Here is a 22,844-nt window from a genome sequence, read left to right as displayed (position 1 = left end):
TCCATGGAGAAGTAATAAAAACTTTGAGGTTTGCCGATGACATTGTAATTCTGTCAGAGACAGCAGAGGACTTGGAAGAGCAATTGAACAGAATGGATAGTGTCTTGAAAGGAGGATATAAGATGAACATCAACAGAAGCAAAACGAGGATAATGGAATATAGTCGAATTAAGTCGGGTGATGCTGAGGGAATTAGATTACGAAATGAGACACTTAAAGTAGTAAAGGAGTTTTGCTATTTGGGGAGCAAAATAACTGATGATGGTCGAGGTAGAGAGGATATAAAACGTAGACTGGCAATGGCAAGCAAAGCATTTCTGAAGAAGAGAAATTTGTTAACATCGAATATAGATTTAAGTGTCAGGAAGTCATTTCTGAAAGTATTTGTATGGAGTGTGGCCATGTATGGAAGTGAAACATGGACGATAAATAGTTTGGACAAGAAGAGAATAGAAGCTTTCGAAATGTGGTGCTACAGAAGAATGCTGAAGATTAGATGGGTAGATCACATAACTAATGATGAGGTATTGAATAGGATTGGGGAGAAGAGAAGTTTGTGGCACAACTGGACTAGAAGGGATCGGTTGGTAGGACATGTTCTGAGGCATAAAGGGATCACCAATTTAGTATTGGAGGGCAGTGTGGAGGGTAAAAACCCTAGAGGGAGACCAAGAGATGAATACACTAAGCAGATTCAGAAGGATGTAGGTTGCAGCATGTACTGGGAGATGAAGAAGCTTGCACAGGATAGAATAGCATGGAGAGCTGCATCAAACCAGTCTCAGGACTGAAGACCACAACAACAACATGAATGCACCACACAAGTTTGTCTTCTATTACCTTCGGAATGCATAAGTGCCAACGCTGTGAGGTTACGCTGTCTCTCCAAAACAAGTTATGATCTATAATTCTCCACTTCCCTAATTGATTAGGAGGTAATGAGTTCCGGATGCACATAGAAAATATTTTTGTGAAATAGGGATCATGATGGATATTTTCTGCTATTCTTTGAGCCATTTCCTTTACTCTGATGTTTAGATATTCTGCTGACATAAAATTAATGGAAAAAGTAACACCAGATCCTCCCGTATGCTTCAATTCTTCCATTCCTATGGGTAGCCTAGACAAGCATCAGGTACAATATTTTCGGAACCTTTTACGTATTGTACCTTAATATCGTATTCCTTTAGGAAAAGCATCCATCGCACTAACCTACTGCGTAATAATCGACTTCTCATCAGAAAGGATAAAGCCTAATGATCTGTATAAACATGGATTTCTGATCCCCATACATGTGTTTGAAATTTTTGAATACTCCATACAATTGCCAATAGTTCCTTTTTGGTAGCTATGTAATTTAGCTCATGCTGATTTAGACTACAGCTAGCAAAAACTTTGGTTCTGTGTTCTACATTAGTTGCATCCCATTCTCCTTGGAACAATTCGGCAGCAAAACCATAATCAGACGTATCTGTTGACAATTTAAATGGTTCACCCATAACTGGATGACGTAATATGGGTGGTTCAACAAGAGCTCTTTTAACGTTTTCCAGCACATTATTTGCACTTTGATCCCAAGTCCATTGTACTCCCTTTTCTAACAAACATAAAATTTTTGGGTCATTTAGTTCTTGCCCTTGTATGTACCGTCGATAGTATCAGGCCATACCTACAAATCCTTTTAATTGTCTCACATCCTTGGGGTGTGGACTTTCTTTTATAGCTTTGATGCATTCCTGGCCCGGTCTAATACCCTGTACCCCTATAATATGACCTAAGAACTTAAGTTCTTGGCGGGCAAAAACGATTTCGACAGATTCATCGTAATACCTTTATCTTTAAATTTTTTCAGTCTTGCGCAAGGTTAGACAATGTTCCTCCCAAGTAGGTGATATTATTAGGCTATCGTCTATGTATATTATCAAATCCTTCAATAAATCTCTCCCTAGTGTTTCATCTAACGCACATATAAATACAGACACAAAGATATTAAGTCCGAATGACAATACATTGAAATGATATGATTTCCCATCCAACAAAAATGCTGTATACTTTTTGGATTCTGGATGTAATTTTGCCAATATCCCACAGTGAAATCCATTGTGCTAAAGAACCTTGCCTTTTCAAATTTGGATAACAATTCGTCAATATTAATCGGTCAGTCTCTCTCTGTCTCTATATGTCGATTCAATGTACGAGCGTCTAAAATTAATCGTACCCTGCCTGTAGCTTTCTTTACCATGACTAGAGGATTATTTATTATGCTGGAACTTCGTTGTATAATAATATTATCAATCATTTTGTTGATTTCATCCCTAACCACTTCTTCAAACTCACTGGTATTGGTTACGGTTTACAAAAAAATGGAGTGTCATCCTTGATTTTGAGCTTACAGATATAGTAGCTGATGTTACCCGGACAGTCAGAAAACAATACTTCATAGTCCATTAAAATTTTATATAAATCTTGCCTTTGTTGATCGGTTAATATTAGGGCTTCATTAATTTTGTCTTGTATATCAGTCCTACGTGCTCCTTGATCTATATTATCAGTTTTTGGTGAAAATTGTTTTCCAAGGTAACTACTGTATGTGTCACAAATAGTGTCCAACATCTACTGTCCCCTTTACCAAAACAAACTGTACTTCTCTATTAATATTCTCAACTGAACTGCAGTTCACTTTAGTTTCATATTTCACAAGTTTACTTTTTGTTCCTGTTATACTGACTATGTATACTCCAGTCACTGGCAACAGCGGTAAGTGCTGTTTATTCTGTATCGAGTTAAAGAATGTGTTTGAGAGGAGTGATACCTCACTCCCTGAATCTATAAATATGTTAACCTCGGAATTTTCCACTGTCTCTGCTATCACAGGTTGAGGGTATTTTGTGTGTAAAATTAACATACTTGTACGGAACAAGATCTCTTAATGCATCTCCACGACCTGGGCCCCAGCCCTAGATCCAGGTCGAACAACGTTTTCCTCGTTACTACTAATTATGGATTGGTAACCGTAACGTGGTACTACATTCCCATTTTGTGTTTTTAGGTTACTCGGTGCAAACTCTTGATAAGTTACTGGATTTAAATTTGAATGTGGATGTTTCTTTTGATAATTATCCTTACAACTTTTCTTATTGTAGAGGTGTACTTTTGCTAAGTTTGTCTCATGCTTTTTAAAGTTATTCCCACTATTTCTTTTATAGTTTGAACTTCCACCTTGGTGTAAAGTTTCTTTGCGGTCCTTATTTATTGCATCGAGTGCATCAACATAAGACAACAACTCGTCTATCGTTTTCCAACCACTGCATAAGATATCCTTTCTCGCATAGATGGGGAATTGTCTAATTAAAATACGTACCAATCCCTCTTCTTCCAGTGGCTTATCTAAATACTTTGCTCGTGTTAAATGTCAATAGAAATATTTCCACATAGCACCCGAGTATTATTGTAATATTTTGGATCCCATAGATCTGATATCAACTTTTCTTGGGCACTGGCAGACAAGTATTTCTCTTTAAATTTCTTTTGAAAGTCCTCCCAAGAGGAAATATTCTCAATATTTACCATTCCCCCTTCTGATGCTTCCCCTAGAAAGTACCCCACAGCAAATTCGATTTTCTTAGAATCTTCCTAATTTTTTGGTAACGCTTGGTTAAACCTTTTCAAGAAATGGGTCGGATATACAGGGTTATTACAAATGATTGAAGCGATTTCACAGCTCTACAATAACTTTATTATTTGAGATATTTTCACAATGCTTTGCACACACATACAAAAACTTAAAAAGTTTGTTTAGGCATTCACAAATGTTCGATATGTGCCCCTTTAGTGATTCGGCAGACATCAAGCCGATAATCAAGTTCCTCCCACACTCGGCGCAGCATGTCCCCATCAATGAGTTCGAAAGCATCGTTGATGCGAGCTCGCAGTTCTGGCACGTTTCTTGGTAGAGGAGGTTTAAACACTGAATCTTTCACATAACGCCACAGAAAGAAATCGCATGGTGTTAAGTCGGGGGAGCGTGGAGGCCATGACATGAATTGCTGATCATGATCTCCACCACGACCGATCCATCGGTTTTCCAATCTCCTGTTTAAGAAATGCCGATCATCATGATGGAAGTGCGGTAGAGCACCATCCTGTTGAAAGATGAAGTCGGCGCTGTCGGTCTCCAGTTGTGGCATGAGCCAATTTTCCAGCATGTCCAGATACACGTATCCTGTAACGTTTTTTTCGCAGCAGAAAAAGGGGCTGTAAACCTTAAACCCTGAAATTGCACAAAACACGTTAACTTTTGGTGAATTGCGAATTTGCTGCACGAATGCGTGAGGATTCTCTACCGCCCAGATTCGCACATTGTGTCTGTTCACTTCACCATTAAGAAAAAATGTTGCTTCATCACTGAAAACAAGTTTCGCACTGAACGCATCCTCTTCCATGAGCTGTTGCAACCGCACCGAAAATTCAAAGCGCTTGACTGTCATCGTGTGTCAGGGCTTGTAGCAATTGCAAACAGTAAGGCTTCTGCTTTAGCCTTTTCCGTAAGATTTTCCAAACTGTCGGCTGTGGTACGTTTAGCTCGCTGCTTGCTTTATTCGTCGACTTCCGCGGGCTACGCGTGAAACTTGCCCGCACGCGTTCAACCGTTTCTTCGCTCACTGCAGGCCGACCCGTTGATTTCCCCTCACAGAGGCATCCAGAAGCTTTAAACTGCGCATACCATCGCCGAATGGAGTTAGCAGTTGGTGGATCTTTGTTGAACTTCGTCCTGAAGTGTCGTTGCACTGTTATGACTGACTGATGTGAGTGCATTTCAAGCATGACATACGCTTTCTCGGCTCTTGTCGCCATTTTGTCTCACTGCACTCTCGAGCGCTCTGGCGGCAGAAACCTGAAGTGCGGCTTCAGCCGAACAAAACTTCATGAGTTTCTCTACCTATCTGTAGTGTGCCGTGACCATATGTCTACGAATGGAGCTACAGTGAATTTATGAAATCGCTTCAATCATTTGTAATAGCCCTATACATCTCCGTCCGGCTCAAATTTAGGGAATTGTCTAGATAACCCTGAATTAGCCCCCCACTATAAATCAGTCACAGCTTCACTAGTTAACACCACATCACACATTAGCTGATGTTATCCTTTATTCTTCTTTATCTTGGATAATCTTGAATCTCTCCACAAGTCGTTTATACCCTTCCTGGTATCACTAAGTTTGGAAGACAGAATAAGCGATACCTTTCTGGAAGTTATTCTCTCGGTAACTTTTTGATCTATAATTTCTTCAAATTGTTCCTCCAAGCTACTTACATTTATGATAACAGAGTTCATTATTTTCTCATTGAAATTTCTTTCTACATTATCTACTCCTGTACTGACACCTGTAATTTGCAATTGAATAATCGGTATTAATTCATTATTCTTCTCTACATTCTCTTTCAAATAATTCAATCCCTGCTTCACAGCATTAAACTTAACATTGCACACATTTTCAAAAGATCCTAACTTTTCATTAATTTTGGATTCCACATTATTACATCTGTCCTCAATGTTAAATTCTAACCTTCTTGATAAATCTTGGAAATTGTCATTCTGTTTATGACTAAAGTCAGTAAACATTTGATCTACATGAATAGTCACAGAATTAGTCAGTTCATTCTTTAAATCTATTTTTAAATTTTCTACTCTACTGTTTAAGGTGTCCATTTCAGTCTTAAGTGCACCTATGCCTTCACATAGATTACTAAATTCTTTGCTTTTCGAGTTGACTATAACATTTAGCAAACCTAGATTTGTCACTTGACTATTTAGTTTCACTCTGGGCATTTAGAGTTTCCCTCTGAGCATTTAATGCATCACTCTAGGTACTTAACTGAGAATTTACCATGCCTAATTCTTTCCTTATAGTCTCATTCTGAGCATTTGATTGCAGACTCTGAGCTTTAATTAAATTTATCAACTCAGCCCAGTTTGGCACTTCTTTACTAACTTTCATAGTGATAGCTGGTTCTTGAGTGTCCTCAACTCGTTGTATACTGCCCATGCTTTTATATGCTTTAGACCTAGTAAGCATTTAAAACTAACTTTAAATACTATAATTACACAATAATGTTCAATCAACAGTATGTACCACTTCGAACTAAAGTAATGAAGTTCTGTTTCACGCTCACTCAGTCTACAAGTCGCTTTGCATAGGTTAGCGGATGTACGGGCAGGTCAGCACCGGTGCACAGCATCTGGTGCCGGCGGTGTCAGATGTAAGTTGGCTTCCGCGTCTGCATACCCAGGATGGGTGCAAGAGCTGTATACTCCCTGCACTGGATCTTCTTGGTTGAAGTGTTCTACGCGTATTTCTTCTTAGACAAATGCGTCGAAATCTTCTTTGCTGTTTTATAGTTGTGAATTTTCCATGTCTTCACCATTTTTCATTCAAATTTTGCTTCACTGGATACTTGAACATATTCCAATGTCTCAGAGTAAATCGGTTGTCGTGTTATGTTTGGCTGCTAGGGCAACACGTAACAACTTCTTCTCTAGTTTTTGACTTGAAATTCCCGTTTTCTCGGGCCCTTTAACATAGGTTGCCACGTTCTAACGTTTTTGACGCCGATTTAAAGCGCATGAAGTAGACGTACAAACTTCCCACTTCTCTTATACAAGGTGACTTACTTGACATTCGCAGCTGATCTTCTTTGCTAGCTAGCTGGCTGCTGGAAAACCCTCTTGACTTCTTCTCCACAGAATGATGCTAGGTACAGAAATATTTAAGCCTCTCTTTCTACTTGTGAAATAAGTAGAGACATGAACCATGATACATCAACCAACGGTATATTTGAACTCCATAGAGAATAAAATTCTCGCTTTCCACATATGTATATAGCTTACAGTAAGTCATTCGCTCCATCCAACGTCAGAAACAAATGTAATTACATTTATAAAAGAGTTGGCTTAATAACCATGACACTACTCTACATGAATCATAAAATAGGTCTTCCCTATAACAAGGCTGGATTAAGAGTCCACAAGATTTCTTTTTCAACTGTTCATCTTTCACATAACAATAGTCAGTGACACAACAGGCACAGAGCTGCATATAGATTCCATCGTTCTTCCATACATACTCACTAACACATCCATGGATTGTCCGACAAGTACTTGTCGATGCTGTTCGACCGCTCTGTCTACTTTCTTCTTGCGACTGACTTTAAACCTGCAGACACAAACACGTGACGCGCAGTGGGTAGGATTCTACCATCCCACACTCCTATCTAGAATATCATGTGTTTGAGACAGTAGAAGACAGAGGTTCTAGAATACACAGAAATTCTTGAATCACTACACAACATCAGAAGAACTTAGAACTATTGTTGCAAGTCAGATTACAAAAAGATGACCTAAGGCCACCCATCCTCTTGGGTAGGAAAAGATTTTTAGAACATCACTCACTAGCAACAAAGACAACTGGCTCTTTATAAGCTGGGATCATAAGTTGACAGATCAAGGGTTAATCTTGTAGGATGGTGCGACACCAAAAAAACATTCGGTATGACTGTGCAGAAGAAGACTGTTCAACATATGCTTCACTGTTTCCAGCCTACTGCACATGAGAGAATCTTCACCAAGAGGCAGAAAATATATGACCTAGTTCTGGTCCAAAATATTGCAACACCAAAAAAATTATTAATGTAGAGTAATGAAGTCTCAGGAATACATTTGTCTAGGTAACAATTTAATCAATTAACATCACAAGTTAATGCAAGCACGAGATACGTCATTGCAAATGTAAAATGCTAGTACATTAATAACTTGCGCAAATGTCAGAATGTTGACTGTGAGCATGCATTGTGTTGTACAGGTGCCGAAATGTCAGTTTTTGGGATGGAGCTCCATGCCGCTCATTGCACTTGGTCGGTCAACACAGTGATGGTTAAGGCTGGTTGTGGATGATGCTGGAGATGTCATCCGATGATGTCTCTTATCTTCTCAATTGGAGACAGATCCAGTGATCGAGCAGTCCAAGGCAACATGTCAACACTGTACAGTACATTGGGTTACAACAGAGGTACGTGGCCAAGTGTTGTCCTGTTAGAATACTCCCTGAGGAATGCTGTTCATGAATGACAGCACAACAGGTCGAATCATGGCATACAAATTTGCAGTCAGGGTGTGTGGGACCACCATGAGAGTGCTCCTGCTGTCTTACATAACTGCATCCCAAACCATAATTCCAGATGTAGGTGCAGTGCGTCTAGGATGCAGAGAGGTTGGTTGCATGCCGTTAACGAGCCTGAGTCTAACCAAACCACAGCCATCAATGGCACCAAGGCAGGTTCACATTTCATCAGAAGACCTCCACTCTGCCCTCCAATGGGCTGGAGCTTGACACCACGTAAGTTGCAAATGGCAGTGGTTTGTAGTCAGTGGAATGGATGCTACAGGGTGTCGTGCTCGGAGCTGTACTTGAAGTAACCAGTTTATAACAGTTCATTGTGTCCCTGTGGTGCCAACTGCTGCTCAAATTGTTGCTGCAGATACAGAATGATCCGCCACAGCCATATGCTTAAGACAATGGTCTTCCCCCTCAGTAGTGCCACATGGCCATCTGGAGCCCTATTTCCTTGCATTTGTGCATTCTCGCAACCATCACTGCCAGCAATTATGTACAGCCACTACATTCCTGCCAAGTCTTTCTGCAATATCGTTGAAGGAACATCCAGCTTCTCGTAGCCCTATTACATGACTCAGTGAGATAGTGATGATGGTGTCTCTGTCACCTTAAATGCATTCTTTACTAACATCAACTCACGATATCCAGCCTCAAAGGTAACTATTCACGGGTACAAAATCTGAATAGAAATCTTACAGATATAGAAATATGCCTATCAACTTTTGTTTATGTTAAACAGCTCTTTCTTGGTGTTGCAAATTTTTTTCTCAGCATTATGATTTTCTCCTCAACAGATTTTTACCTGTGTGCCTGAGAGATTTGTTATATTTGTGCTTCTGTATGGTAACAATGCAATTATAAGTTCTTGCTTCTTTTTTGGCTTTTGAAATTATTGCCTGCATTTATAATGAATCCTCAAAGGAACACGTTTCAAACAGCGGTCACTACAATGCAATGTAAGTAAGACTGATACAAGCCCACTGTGCTAAATTCATTGTCTGAAACAAACTGACATTTTGATTGCACATACTGGGCATACAATCCCAATCCCTAGGTGTTCTGATGGATGGTATGTTGTCATGGAAAGCCAATGCTCAGGATCTTGTTCAAAAACTGAGTGCTGCTTCATTTACCATCAGAACAGTGTCTGCAATCAACAAGTCCAACTCAAAAATTAGTCTACTTTGCTTATTTTCACTCATTTATGTCATACAGCATTACGTTCTGGAGTAATCTTCCCACTAATGAAGGGTACTTTTGGCTCAGAAATGGGCAGTTGGAGCAATATGTAGTGTAAGTTTGTGAAACTCTTGTCAATCCCAGTTCAGCAGTCTGGGAATTCTGACATTGGCCTCCCAATAATATTGTCTTTACAGTCATTTGTTGTAACAATATGACCTTGTTTCCAAGAATTAGCAACTTTGACACAGTTAATTCTTGGCAGAAATCCAATCCGCATCTGGATGGTACCCAACTTGACTTGCATGCAGAAAGGTGTAGAGTATTCTGCTGCATAGATTTTTAACAAGCTACCACAACTAAAAACTCTTAGCATTAATCATCGTACTGTCAAACTTAAACTGAAGAGCTTCCTCCTGGCTCATTCGTTCTATTCTGTCAGGGACCTCCTGGGAAAGAAATTAAGCTAATTCCTGTGCTATATTGCTGTTTTTTTTTTTTTTTTTTAATAATATACACTAATCAGCCAGAACCACACAAAAGTCACTTCATTCACATAAATTCTCGGGGGAAGGGGGGGGGGGGGGGGGGGGGGGATCAGCTCTGACGCCATGTTCAATCACATCCATGATGTGTTCGATCAAGTTTAGATCTGGTGAGTTGAGTTGCCAGTACCTCTATTGGAACTTGCCACTGTGTTCCTCAAATCACTATCACACTCCTGGCCTTATGACATGGCGCATTATCTTGCTGAAAAATGACACTGCCATTGGGAGACATGATGATCATGAAGGGGGTACATAGCCTGCAACCAGTATTCCTTGGGTGTCATGGTGTCCTGCAAGAGCTCCACTTGAACCATGGATGCTCCACGTGAATATTTCCCAGAGCATAACGGAGCTGACGCCAGCTTGACTCGGTCCCACAGTACAAGTGTCAAGGAGCTGTTTTCCTGGAAGATGATGGATTTATGCCCTCCCATCAGCATGATGAACAAGGTATCAGGATTCATCAAACCACGCAAAGCTCTACCAATGAGCCAACATCTGGCGCTGATGGTCACTTGCCCATATCCATCAAAGTTGCCAGTGTCATGATGGTAACATTGGGTCATCGGATATGCAGGCTTATCATTAGGAGGGTCTGGTGCACTGTGTGTTCAGACACACTTATACTCTGCCCAGCATTTAAGTCTAATGTTAGTACTGCCACATTTTGCCACCTGTCCTGTTTTACTTGTCTGCCCAGCCTACGACATATGACATCTGTAATGAGGGGTGGCCGCCCAACCCCATGACATCTGGACATGGTTTCAACTTGGTTTCACCATGTGTTGAAGACACTCACCACAGCACTCCTCAAACACTCATGCCGAGCCTCTGGGCCATCACAGTCTGCACTTGGTCAAACTCTGATAGATCATGCGCCTTCCCCATTCTACACTGGGACAGCACGCTCACTGATACTACATGCACTGTGCATGTGTCTGACTAGCAGTCATTCCTCGGCAGGTGACACTCCTATCACCTGGATGGGTTTATATCGATACTCTGTCAGTGGTGATAATGTTCTGGCTGATCAGTGTATACTCAGCAGCTTGTTCTCTGAATAGGATTTGTGTAATTTTTTCTATTAACTTTTATGATGTTAATTGCACATACTGACTAATTCCATGACCACGGAGATTTGCTCCTCAGTTTGCTCCTGTGGAACTAGATGTTTAAAATAATTCAAAAAAATAATAACAAAAATTTCTACCTGACACTGCAAGGTAAAACGAACACTCTTGAGAATTCCAGGTGTTACTGGCAAATTGCAAGCCTGTTCAGTATTTATAGAATTGGAAAGGAAGCAAAAGAAAGATGAATTTGCAGTTTTTCCCTGTAAGTATGGAGCAGAAGACTTTTATGTAACTCACTGTTTAATAGCTTGCTTACTTATCAACTGATTTACAGGAGTGCACTAATTTTACTGTTCAGAGAGATTGATGCATTACTACATGTTACATGGGACTTCTAACCAGCAAGCAGAACAATAATTTCTTAACCAAAAATTGAGTGTTTAGCCATCTAAGACTAATTCATAGTGCTTTGCCACGAGGCATGGCATATAATCAATGTCTAATGGTGGTGGTAATACAAAAAGTGAAAAACTTTAAAAAATCAAGTCAATTTCTATGCCATAATAAACAACTATATTTGCATCATGCCAAGTTCAATATTGTTAAGAATTTTTACTATTTTGATCACTTCTGGCAAATATATAATTGATAACAATGTGATATTTCTTACACAAAATGCCACAAATTGGATCTAAATTAATTCCATTTATATAGTAGAAGCTAAAATGTCATATTTCCAGGTGAAGCCATGATTCAAACTTGTACTCCACAAACTCAAAAAAGAGCAATACATTTCTGAAACAGCTCAGCAGATTGTATTGGTATTGTCACAGACTTCATTTCACATTTCATCTAGAGCTTTAAAGTCTTTTTCCTATAATATTTGTATACTTTGACAATGACACTAACAAGCAGCATTGAGGTAAAAGTTTTTAATGACAGAGCATACTGTCTATAAATTTAAATTAAACTTACAGAACTAGGAGATGGTACTTGGACTAGATATTACAGAGTTACACATGAAATTAAGATTGTAATAAGGGCATGTGACTGTAACTACATGAAGCCCACTATTCACTTGATTTTCGTAACATTTTTACAGTGTTATCATTTTAGCCATAGCTTGATAATGAATTTTTTCACAAAACATTGTACTTTCTCTGATTACCAAAAAACTGCATTACTTCATGCATTATAAATGCAAAACAGATGCATAAGAGCCAGAATATTAGAACAACTGCAAACTGTCACTACATAGCATTTATGGAACTATTAGTTGTTTAATAACATACTGACAATTTTTTATCTTTGAAGTGATTGCACAACAACATAATGAACATATTCTGAACTGCAACTCCACAAAATATATACAACACATTTCAGGTACACTATATACAACCAAGTTCTTACATGTTTCCACATCAAATATCACAAAATTCATGTATGAGGAATCAATATTGACCATAAAGAAATGGACAACTCATACAATCTAAAGTAAATTAAATAGCTTCCTATTGTTTAAACAATCAGTGTTGCAAAGAATCTGCAAAGAAATAAAGAAAGATGAAGGCCTGCTACCAAAAGCATTATACTTCTGCCTGTCCCTCTATTTTTACAATTTGGCTTTTGTTTAAAAGGTGAAATCACTGAAGCTATTATGTACAGAAAGTACATAATATTTTAATTAACGGCACTGATTTCTCTCTGCCTTATTTACGAAATTTCATTTGGTTTATTTACTGATAGTTGGTAATATTTATACGTTAGCTTTACACTGTACACTTACAGACAATATGCATATCAAAAATAACTATGAAAGAAATATTTGGTGCATTTCTCCCCCTAGCCAATGACTTAATAAGAATTGTACTACATGAGCTAATAAAAGGTAGCTGAGATCACCAAATGCTTCTGATTACATAGTTCATATATGTACACAGTAAATATATGTTCAGTGGTCTATGCATAAGCCAACAACAGTGGACATACGTTGAAAGGAAGAGAAAGATGGCCTACTTCACTTAATCACATTATGTTTTAATTATGGTCCACAACTGTACCCTTATTAAACGAAGATTATTTAGCGGGCAGTGATCCAGCCACTATTAACAAGGTAATGTAAGATCTGGGTCTCTGGGCCAGAATTTTCACTAGATAAAAAGTCTTCCTTCTTTGCTCCCTTTCTCCCATGTTCCTGTGGATTAAAAACTTCCTTTAAAATTAAAGAATTAAATATTGTGAAGTAATTTCAAGAGTCACAATAGAATAGTAACTAACAATATAGGATCAGTTACACATTTTAATAAAATTCTAGCAGCTTTTAACATAACACTTAAAATCTGCAGTATCTTTCAGGTTTGTGTTTCTGTTTAGTACAGATTCACTATCACTTAATATTTAATGTGCAGAAGGTACTGTTACATGCAACCTTTTATGCACCTACTATAAAACAAAAAGTTAAAAGCAATTACTGTGCTGAATCACACATTACATTCTTCATCTTTAACTTTAGAACACGCTACACAAACTTCAATTTCTCTTGTATTATGATATGGATAATGAGTTACCACTAAATACAGCAAAAATCATGTCCACATGATTTAAGTACAATATGACTCACAGGAAGAGCAAATTATAGCATGTGTGAATATTAAGTTCTGGAAAATAAATTATTCTTTTTGGAGTCATCAAATCAAAGGATTACTACTATCTGCACTAATGATTTGTTTCACAACTTATCGTAGATTTATACACAAAAAGGGTCATCAGCTACAGTTACAAGTGATGTGTGGAAAGCAAATGAATATACAAGTAAAATTAAAGTTGTTCTCAACCTGAAGGTTGGCATGAACACCAGTGCTTCGATACACATCATCATACTTAGGTCCATATGTCCTTGCCTTCCTCTGACCTTTCAACTTAGTAAAATCATTGTGAAAGAAGCAATAAATGACTGAAAAAATTCTTAGACCACTTGTGACTTCTAGTCTAGAAACTTAACCATCAAACCACATATCAATGTGCAAATAATAAATATATACTGCAGATGTCACACGCCATTAAAAACAGAGTAGACATGTTTCAGATGCCTAAGATTTCAGCAGAAAACATACATTATTGAAACCGTTTAGCAGGAAAAACAACCACGATGACAGAGCATCTTTTGGTTTACTTCCCTGTTACTACTAAATGAACAAGTGTGCTGCACAGAAATGATTAATGGAACCTGCCTCTATATTTGTACTTCACCCCCCACCCCCATTTAGCATTAGTTTCCACACGATGCACTATAGGGCCACCACCACCCCTTTCAGATGGCATTCATTAAGTTGTGCAGGAACAATAATCTTTGTATAAATTTGAACATCTAAAATTTTACCAACGAGATTTATTTGTTGTTGTTGTTGTGGTCTTCAGTCCTGAGACTGGTTTGATGCAGCACTCCATGCTACTCTACCCTGTGCAAGCTTCTTCATCTCCCAGTACCTACTGCAACCTACATCCTTCTGAATCTGCTTAGTGTATTGATCTCTTGGTCTCCCTCTACGATTTTTACCCTCCACGCTGCCCTCCAATGCTAAATTTGTGATTCCTCGATGCCTCAAAACATGTCCTACCAACCGATCCCTTCTTCTAGTCAAGTTGTGCCACAAACTTCTCTTCTCCCCAATCCTATACAATACCTCCTCATTAGTTACGTGATCTACCCACCTTATCTTCAGCATTCTTCTGTAGCACCACATTTCAAAAGCTTCTATTCACTTCTTGTCCAAACTAGTTATCGTCCATGTCTCACTTCCATACATGGCTACACTCCATACAAATACTTTCAGAAACGACTTCCTGACACCTAAATCTATGTTCGATGTTAACAAATTTCTCTTCTTGAGAAACGCTTTCCTTGCCATTGCCAGTCTACATTTTATATCCTCTCTACTTCGACCATCATCGGTTATTTTACTCCCTAAATAGCAAAACTCCTTTACTACTTTTAGTGTCTCATTTCCTAATCTAATTCCCTCAGCATCACCCGACTTAATTTGACTACATTCCATTATCCTCGTTTTGCTTTTGTTGATGTTCATCTTATATCCTCCTTTCAAGACACTGTCCATTCCGTTCAACTGCTCTTCCAAGTCCTTTGCTGTCTCTGACAGAATTACAATGTCATCGGCGAACCTCAAAGTTTTTACTTCTTCTCCATGAATTTTAATACCTGCTCCGAATTTTTCTTTTGTTTCCTTTACTGCTTGCTCAATATACAGATTGAATAACATCGGGGAGAGGCTACAACCCTGTCTCACTCCTTTCCCAACCACTGCTTCCCTTTCATGCCCCTCGACTCTTATAACTGCCATCTGGTTTCTGTACAAATTGTAAATAGCCTTTCGCTCCCTGTATTTCACCCCTGCCACCTTCAGAATTTGAAAGAGAGTATTCCAGTTAACATTGTCAAAAGCTTTCTCTAAGTCTACAAATGCTAGAAACGTAGGTTTGCCTTTTCTTAATCTTTCTTCCAAGATAAGTCGTAAGGTCAGTATTGCCTCACGTGTTCCAACATTTCTACGGAATCCAAACTGATCTTCCCCGAGGTCGGCTTCTACCAGTTTTTCCATTCGTCTGTAAAGAATTCGCGTTAGTATTTTGCAGCTGTGACTTATTAAACTGATAGTTCGGTAACTTTCACATCTGTCAACACCTGCTTTCTTTGGGATTGGAATTATTATATTCTTCTTAAAGTCTGAGGGTATTTCGCCTGTCTCATACATCGTGCTCACCAGATGGTAGAGTTTTGTCATGACAGGCTCTCCTGAGGCCATCAGTAGTTCTAATGGAATGTTGTCTACTCCCGGGGCCTTGTTTTGACTCAGGTCTTTCAGTGCTCTGTCAAACTCTTCACGCAGTATCTTATCTCCCATTTCATCTTCATCTACATCCTCTTCCATTTCCATAATATTGTCCTCAAGTACATCGCCCTTGTATAAACCCTCTATATACTCCTTCCACCTTTCTGCTTTCCCTTCTTTGCTTAGAACTGGGTTGCCATCTGAGCTCCTGATATTCGTACAAGTGGTTCTCTTCTCTCCAAAGGTCTCTTTAATTTTCCTGTAGGCAGTATCTATCTTCCCCCTAGTGAGACAAGCCTCTACATCCTTACATTTGTCCTCTAGCCATCCCTGCTTAGCCATTTTGCACTTCCTGTCGATTTCATTTTTGAGATGTTTGTATTCCTTTTTGCCTGCTTCATTTACTGCATTTTTATATTTTCTCCTTTCATCAATTAAATTCAATATTTCTTCTGTTACCCAAGGATTTATTTAAGGTAACAAAATTGTTTCTTGATTTGTACTTACTATTAAAAGTCTGAGAGACTCCTTACAGTATTTTCCACAGACTCTGTTAAATGGTTCTGCTGCACTATCACAGTGAATAAACAAACACATCTACTCCATTAACATTCCAGACTGATAAACAAGTCAGACAAGGATTCTTTAAGTAACACCCTTCACAAATGAATTATGTTTCTTTAGAGTTTCCCCAATAAATCTGCTATCACATACTGTGTTCCCCACTCTTACATTTTTATGTAGTTTGACTTTAATTTGCTTTGGATGGAGATGGTGATGTCTCTATCACAGAGCTTGCACCATTTTGTTTTCTTTTTTTATTATTTCAGTTTAACAGTGCTTGTTACTTTATGCCTTTACTGTCCCATTCATTCCCACATGCCCATGTGAGAGGTGCCTCAGTTCAGCAACAGGTGGCTGGCTGCAAGAGAACAGTGGAGTGAGGTGGCCACTGAAATGGGAAAATAAATATCTTCTAGTGTCACTATTAAAGGATACCAATGTCAGCCCAAACTGTCAATACTTATTGCTAATTACTAACTAAAGCCAATGACAATAAGAAGCATATCTCTGGGAAACACTTATTTGTTTCTTAACTATACTACAGTGATATGCAAACATTATTTCAGTATAAACTAAAACCATTGACTCATTTCTCACACTAGTTCTTGCCAGCAGGTCCATAATGAGTAATATTTTCTGATAGTGATGTGTAAGGCAATGAGCAATGTGTAGACTTGTACTAAGTTACATATATATCTGTATCAGATCTAATAATATGCCTGAATTTACTGTGCTTGGCAAAGTTATGTTTTTATGCGCTGAATGTTCTTCAAACTTGGGACATGATGTTGTGCCAGATAAATGATATCATCTTAAAAATTGATCTATGTCTTTCTTATGTTAGTTTACCCAAGTTCCTAGTAAAAGCTACATATCTGTTTGTTCTGACATGCAGCCATGCTGAAGAAAGCAACAGAGCTTATGCAGACTGGTAAGTAGTGAGAAGCTTTTTGTAGAAGTGACTGGACAAGAATGAGCAGGACAGTTCTTTCTCAGCCACAACTTCACACTTTTTCACTAGTTCACCCAGCCTAATTCATGTCACTGATGGATGCATAAAAGCTTATTCCCTTAATCCTAGATAAATTTAGTGTTCCAGATTCCAAAGCACCAGCACTAGTTACCAGAACGATAAAGTACTGTGCGTGTAGTTCAGATTTTTTATACGCTCCCATTTGGACGTAAGAAGCAACTGTAGTCTGAACAGCAAAAGAAGTTCCCTGACAGTTAAAGTGACCTTTGTACTCCTATTTTGTACATCTACTGTGAGCAGTTCCATAACGTGATATACATTTATGTGTAACTGACAGCGTTGATATAGTTCTAGGTAACAATGACTGTCAGACAATACTGAAGGCAATCTTTTGGCACTTTGTGGTTAAAAGCTAGCAACAGTGCTACCAGCTGCCAAGACTCCTCTCTCGTTGTATGGAGTATAGTTTTTGGCTGTACTTAGTGCTTTTAATTTCTTTATTCCTTTCTCTTTGCAATCACTAACCCCAGGTGCAGTTTTCAGGGTAAGACACGCTAGGCAGAGCAAAACAGGAAATATGAAGCTGCTAGATATACAGCTGGAAATAGTAGACCAATAGATATATCTTGAGTGGATCATTTCAAGTGATAGCACATCAATAACCAAACTAAAAAATCAGCTCAGTTCTATCATGTAGTTCGGAATCTACTGTGGAATCAGCAAGTCGCTTTAAGATCAAAACAGACTCTCCTTCAGTCATACTTTATCTCCATAACATGAAATGGCTTAGAAACCTGAACAACCACCACACAGATCAACAATGAACCGTGAGCTGTAGAAATTAATTTCTTACAAATTATGGTTGGAAAACTAGAAAGGATAAGGTAAGAAACAAAAAAATTAGGAAGAAGCTGAAGTGTACACATCCTTGAAAGAAACAGTAACAAGGACCTCTTTGAGATGGTTTGGAGGCAAACGAATGGACAAGGAAAGGAAAGCACAACAATGGCTATACACAGATGTGACTTGTAGGAGGATCAAGAAAGAGATGGTTGGACCATGTGAAGGAGGATATAGGAAAAAAACCTGGAAAAAAAGTCATGAGGAAAGAATGGTTATGTGGACAGATACAAGTGGAGAGCACCCTTAAACCACATCTGGGCAACTGGACTGGAAAACCGATGATAATGAGGGATTGTGGCTGTTGAGGCATCTTGCTGAAGAAGCTGACTGTTGTGTGCAAACAGCTGGAAGCTGCATTGGAAACTGCTGAATTGCTTCATGTGGCCACTGTAATCACATCAGTGATGTATTGGTAGGATAGTCTCCAGTTATAATAGAAGGAAACATTCCACGTAGGAAAAATATACCTAAAAACAAAGATGATGTCTGCTTGTGTCTGTATATGTGTGGATGGATATGTGTGTGTGTGCGCGCGCGAGTGTATACCCGTCCCTTTTTCCCCCCTAAGGTAAGTCTTTCTGCTCCCGGGACTGGAATGACTCCTTACCCTCTCCCTTAAAACCCACATCCTTTCGTCTTTCCCTCTCCTTTCCTCTTTCCTGATGAGGCAACAGTTTGTTGCGAAAGCTTGAATTTTGTGTGTATGTTTGTGTTCGTTTGTGTGTCTGTCGACCTGCCAGCACCTTCATTTGGTAAGTCACATCATCTTTGTTTTTAGGTATATTTTTCCTACGTGGAATGTTTCCTTATATATAATAGAGGGAAACATTCCACGTGGGAAAAATATATCTAAAAAGAAAGATGATGAGGCTTACCAAACAAAAGCGCTGGCAGGTCGATAGACACACAAACAAACACAAACATACACACAAAATTCAAGCTTTCGCAACAAACGGTTGCTTCATCAGGAAAGAGGGAAGGAGAGGGAAAGACGAAAGGATGTGGGTTTTAAGGGAGAGGGTAAGGAGTCATTCCAATCCCGGGAGCGGAAAGACTTACCTTAGGGGCAAACAGTAACAAGGGCCTCTTTGAGATGGTTTGGAGGCAAACGAAAGCACAACAATGGCTATACACAGATGTGACTTGTAGGAGGATCCTTTTTTCCCCCTAAGGTAAGTCTTTCCGCTCCCGGGATTGAAATGACTCCTTACCCTCTCCCTTAAAACCCACATCCTTTCGTCTTTCCCTGTCCTTCCCTCTTTCCTGACGAAGCAACCATTTGTTGTGAAAGCTTGAATTTTGTGTGTATGTTTGTGTGTCTATCGACCTGCCAGAGCCACCGATGTGGCTTGCAGAGAACCCTAATCTAGTACTAAGTGATCACCTGAGCATTGTTGTGTCACGCCCTGGTCTGATGATCTGTAGGAAAACTAAATGGCCAGTAGGTTAACTCCACATTAGTCATGAATAGGTTAGAGTAGAGGCATTGCCTTCTGCTGGTGAGTCAGAGCCACTGGGTGTTACCACTCATGCTCAAGTACCAGTCTCCCCTATGTTGAATCCAAGCAGCCAGGAGGAGAAAAGAAGGTAGGTCGGTGTGTTGGTTGGCTGGTGATGGTTGTTATGGAACTAAACAGCAAGATCATCAGTTCCTCGATCAAGAGGTAATTCATCTGCCGTTAGTAACGTCTGCCAGAAGTCTGATCATATTTTATGCCTGAATCGAGGCACTGAAACAATATTGATGCAAGAGCTGAGAAACAATTTAAGGACAAGTAAAGGTATATGGGTCAGGTTGGTATGTAGGTCAGAGCAGATGAGGGGTCTCTTGAAGCTCATATGTGGTTAGAGAAACCCTGCCAGCATCCAACCTCCCACCAACATGATTAAGGGTGTAGGCAGTTACAGAGTAAAGAATCCTTCTAGCTGGGAGATCCATAACAGTAAAATTGAGAAGGCTAAAAATGTAATGGAAACCAGTTGAACTGACAATAATTAAACACAGTATGGGAAATAACAGGTCAGCAGGTGGGTGGGACCAGTCGAGTGTCCTCGTGTGAGAAAGGAACCGTCCCAACCACAATCTGTTATAGTCAAAGCATTAGAAAGGAAAATAGTGCCAGTATTCATCAGAGTGCTGTAACTAAAATGGAAAATAGAATGAGACAGAGTAAGAGGCTAACTGCACCTACAAGCAGTTAAAACACAGTAGAAGAGGGATGACCAAAACAGCTGGCAAAAGAGGTAGGACTTAGCATGCAGTGGGAGACATCTCTAACCCATCCACCCCAACTCGAAAGTTATTTAAAATGTTACATATGAGAGAAGAATTCACAGAAAAACACCATGGGTCATCCACTAATATTAGAGACAAAGAATACAGAAGACCATGCTTAGCATGGAGAGCCACAAAAAGGCAAAATTCCACCAGGATGTGAGCTAGTCTGTAAGGTCCCACAACTACAATGTGGCAGTGGATAGTTACATAAAATAAAAATATGGGTTAATATGGTATGCATGGGCAACATAGGATAGTGTATTCCATCTGGAAGGAATGGAAGGAGGAATGCCTTGCAGCATTAGTATCCTTGACAGTGGGGAGTTCATTACATGCGGAAACCAGATGTTTTTCCATCTTTATTTGCATGCAAATATCTGCACTTGGGATCGTCAAAGCGACCCAAAGGTCGCAAACAATCAGGGAAGTAATCAGTTCTACAGCCATACCGTCAGGACTTCCTTCCCTGAGATAGCCACATAACTTGGGGCTCAGAGAAAGACGACTGAGCAGGCAATGTGACTAAGGTCAGAGGAAAGCTCACGAATAGCAGATATCACAGAGTGACAAGATAACATCAAACAATAGGCTGGTGACACCTCATCAAGTCACTACTAATTAAAATATGGTCAAAGGAAATCTGTTTAGTAAATGGTGGACTCTGTTAATGGCCTTCAGCTCCACTGTAAAACCACCTACATGTTCCCAGCAACAAATGTTATTTCTGACTGGTGGAAGATGTAAAAACTTATCCCATTCTATCCATGATTTCAAAGGCTTGAGTAAATGAATATACCACCCTGACACTCCTGAAGAACTGTGAGGAACAGTCACTGAAAGATCATGGGGACCACACACATTAGGATCTTGAAATAGATTGCCCTAATTTGTGGTCTGTGTACAGAGCAGAAAGGGAGGGTGGGGGGAGGGGACATTCTAAGGAGGAGGTTAGGCAAAGTGGCCACTCTTACAGCACAGTGGTGAACTGCGTCCAACGACTTCAAAGCTGAAAGTGCCCCAGAGATATAAACCTTGCAACTGTAATCCAACTAAGACGTGACCAGGCACCAGTAAATATGGATGAGAGTTGGGCAAGGAAACAGAGAGCATTAAGCTTTCGCCTGCAGTTGTCTTTTGTTAATGAATATGAGGCATCATATCAACTTTTTATCAAAGAGGAATACCAGAAGCTGGGACTGTGTGACAGTATCCATGTGCTGGGTATGGTGGTGGTGGTGGTGGTGGTTGTTAGTGTTTAACGTCCCATCGACAACGAGGTCATTAGAGACGGAGCGCAAGCTCAGGTTAGGGAAGGATTGGGAAGGAAATCGGCCGTGCCCTTTCAAAGGAACCATCTCGGCATTTGCCTGAAGCAATTTAGGGAAATCACGGAAAACTTAAATCAGGATGGCTGGAGACGGGATTGAACCGTCGTCCTCCCGAATGCAAGTCCTGTGTGCTAACCACTGCGCCACCTCGCTCGGTGTGTGCTGGGTATCCCAGTAGAGTTCCGGGTCAGGACAGGCTATGGTATGACAACAGAAATGAGTTATTCGAGTTTTTGCAAGAGTGATCTGGAAGCCGTGAGAAGGGGTTTAAATGGACGCCCTTTGAATGGCATCTTGGACCTGGCACTCAATCAAGACTACAGACTGGGAGCTATACCAAAAGCAAAAGTCATCGACATACGGCATGGGAGTGACCAGTGATCCAATGAAGTCATTTGCCCATTGGTGGTGGTGAGGAAAAGCCTAACATCAGCACTGAACTCTGCGAGAAGCCATTCTCTTGGACTCTTGGGGAGTTGAATTATGTAGCATCTCCAACCTAGATAACCAGTGGGATAGCGTATGTGCTCGATTATAAGATGAGGTTTCTTTCCCAAAAGCATTAGTCAAAGAATATAGGTTCGTTTCATATTTGTGCATTAAATGATTGCTGCTGAGATCAACATTTTTACATTTACAGATAAAACTTTGGCTATTGATGTCATACACAGATTTATTTATATGAATTTGGAAGGGTAGATGAAGCAAAAAATTCTCATGCTCAAATATGCTTGAGATTTCTCGATACAATGAAGCATTCAATACAGTATCACCCTTCCTGAAACAATCGTGTGACATCTGACTCACATGGCACCAATGCAAGGGATACATGAGAAATTGTGAACCAGCCACCACTACAGTCTACAATCTATTGCTCTGCTTAAAATTTGACAATTTTGTAAAATACTAGAGGACGAGGCATTAGATTATATCATCTTATAGACTCTTGTTGTATCTAAACACATTTTCAATAAAAGTTCT

The 22,844-nt window shown here is 39.5% G+C and overlaps 1 protein-coding gene across 1 annotated transcript in view; it reads right to left on the bottom strand.

The window, feature by feature from the left end:
* Positions 1–11,567: 11,567 nt before the first annotated feature.
* LOC126187418 (transcriptional adapter 2B-like) overlaps positions 11,568–22,844 on the bottom strand; it is a 111,266-nt gene continuing 99,989 nt past the window's right edge. Inside the window, exon 12 of the mRNA XM_049928489.1 lies at positions 11,568–13,164. Coding sequence (XP_049784446.1) covers positions 13,051–13,164 — 114 coding nt within the window. The 3' untranslated portion in view covers positions 11,568–13,050. The remainder of the gene's footprint in view (positions 13,165–22,844) is intronic.

Source organism: Schistocerca cancellata, chromosome 5 (genome assembly GCF_023864275.1).
Source record: "Schistocerca cancellata isolate TAMUIC-IGC-003103 chromosome 5, iqSchCanc2.1, whole genome shotgun sequence".
NCBI classification, from domain to species: domain Eukaryota; kingdom Metazoa; phylum Arthropoda; class Insecta; order Orthoptera; family Acrididae; genus Schistocerca; species Schistocerca cancellata.
This window is presented reverse-complemented; position numbering and strand designations above follow the sequence as displayed.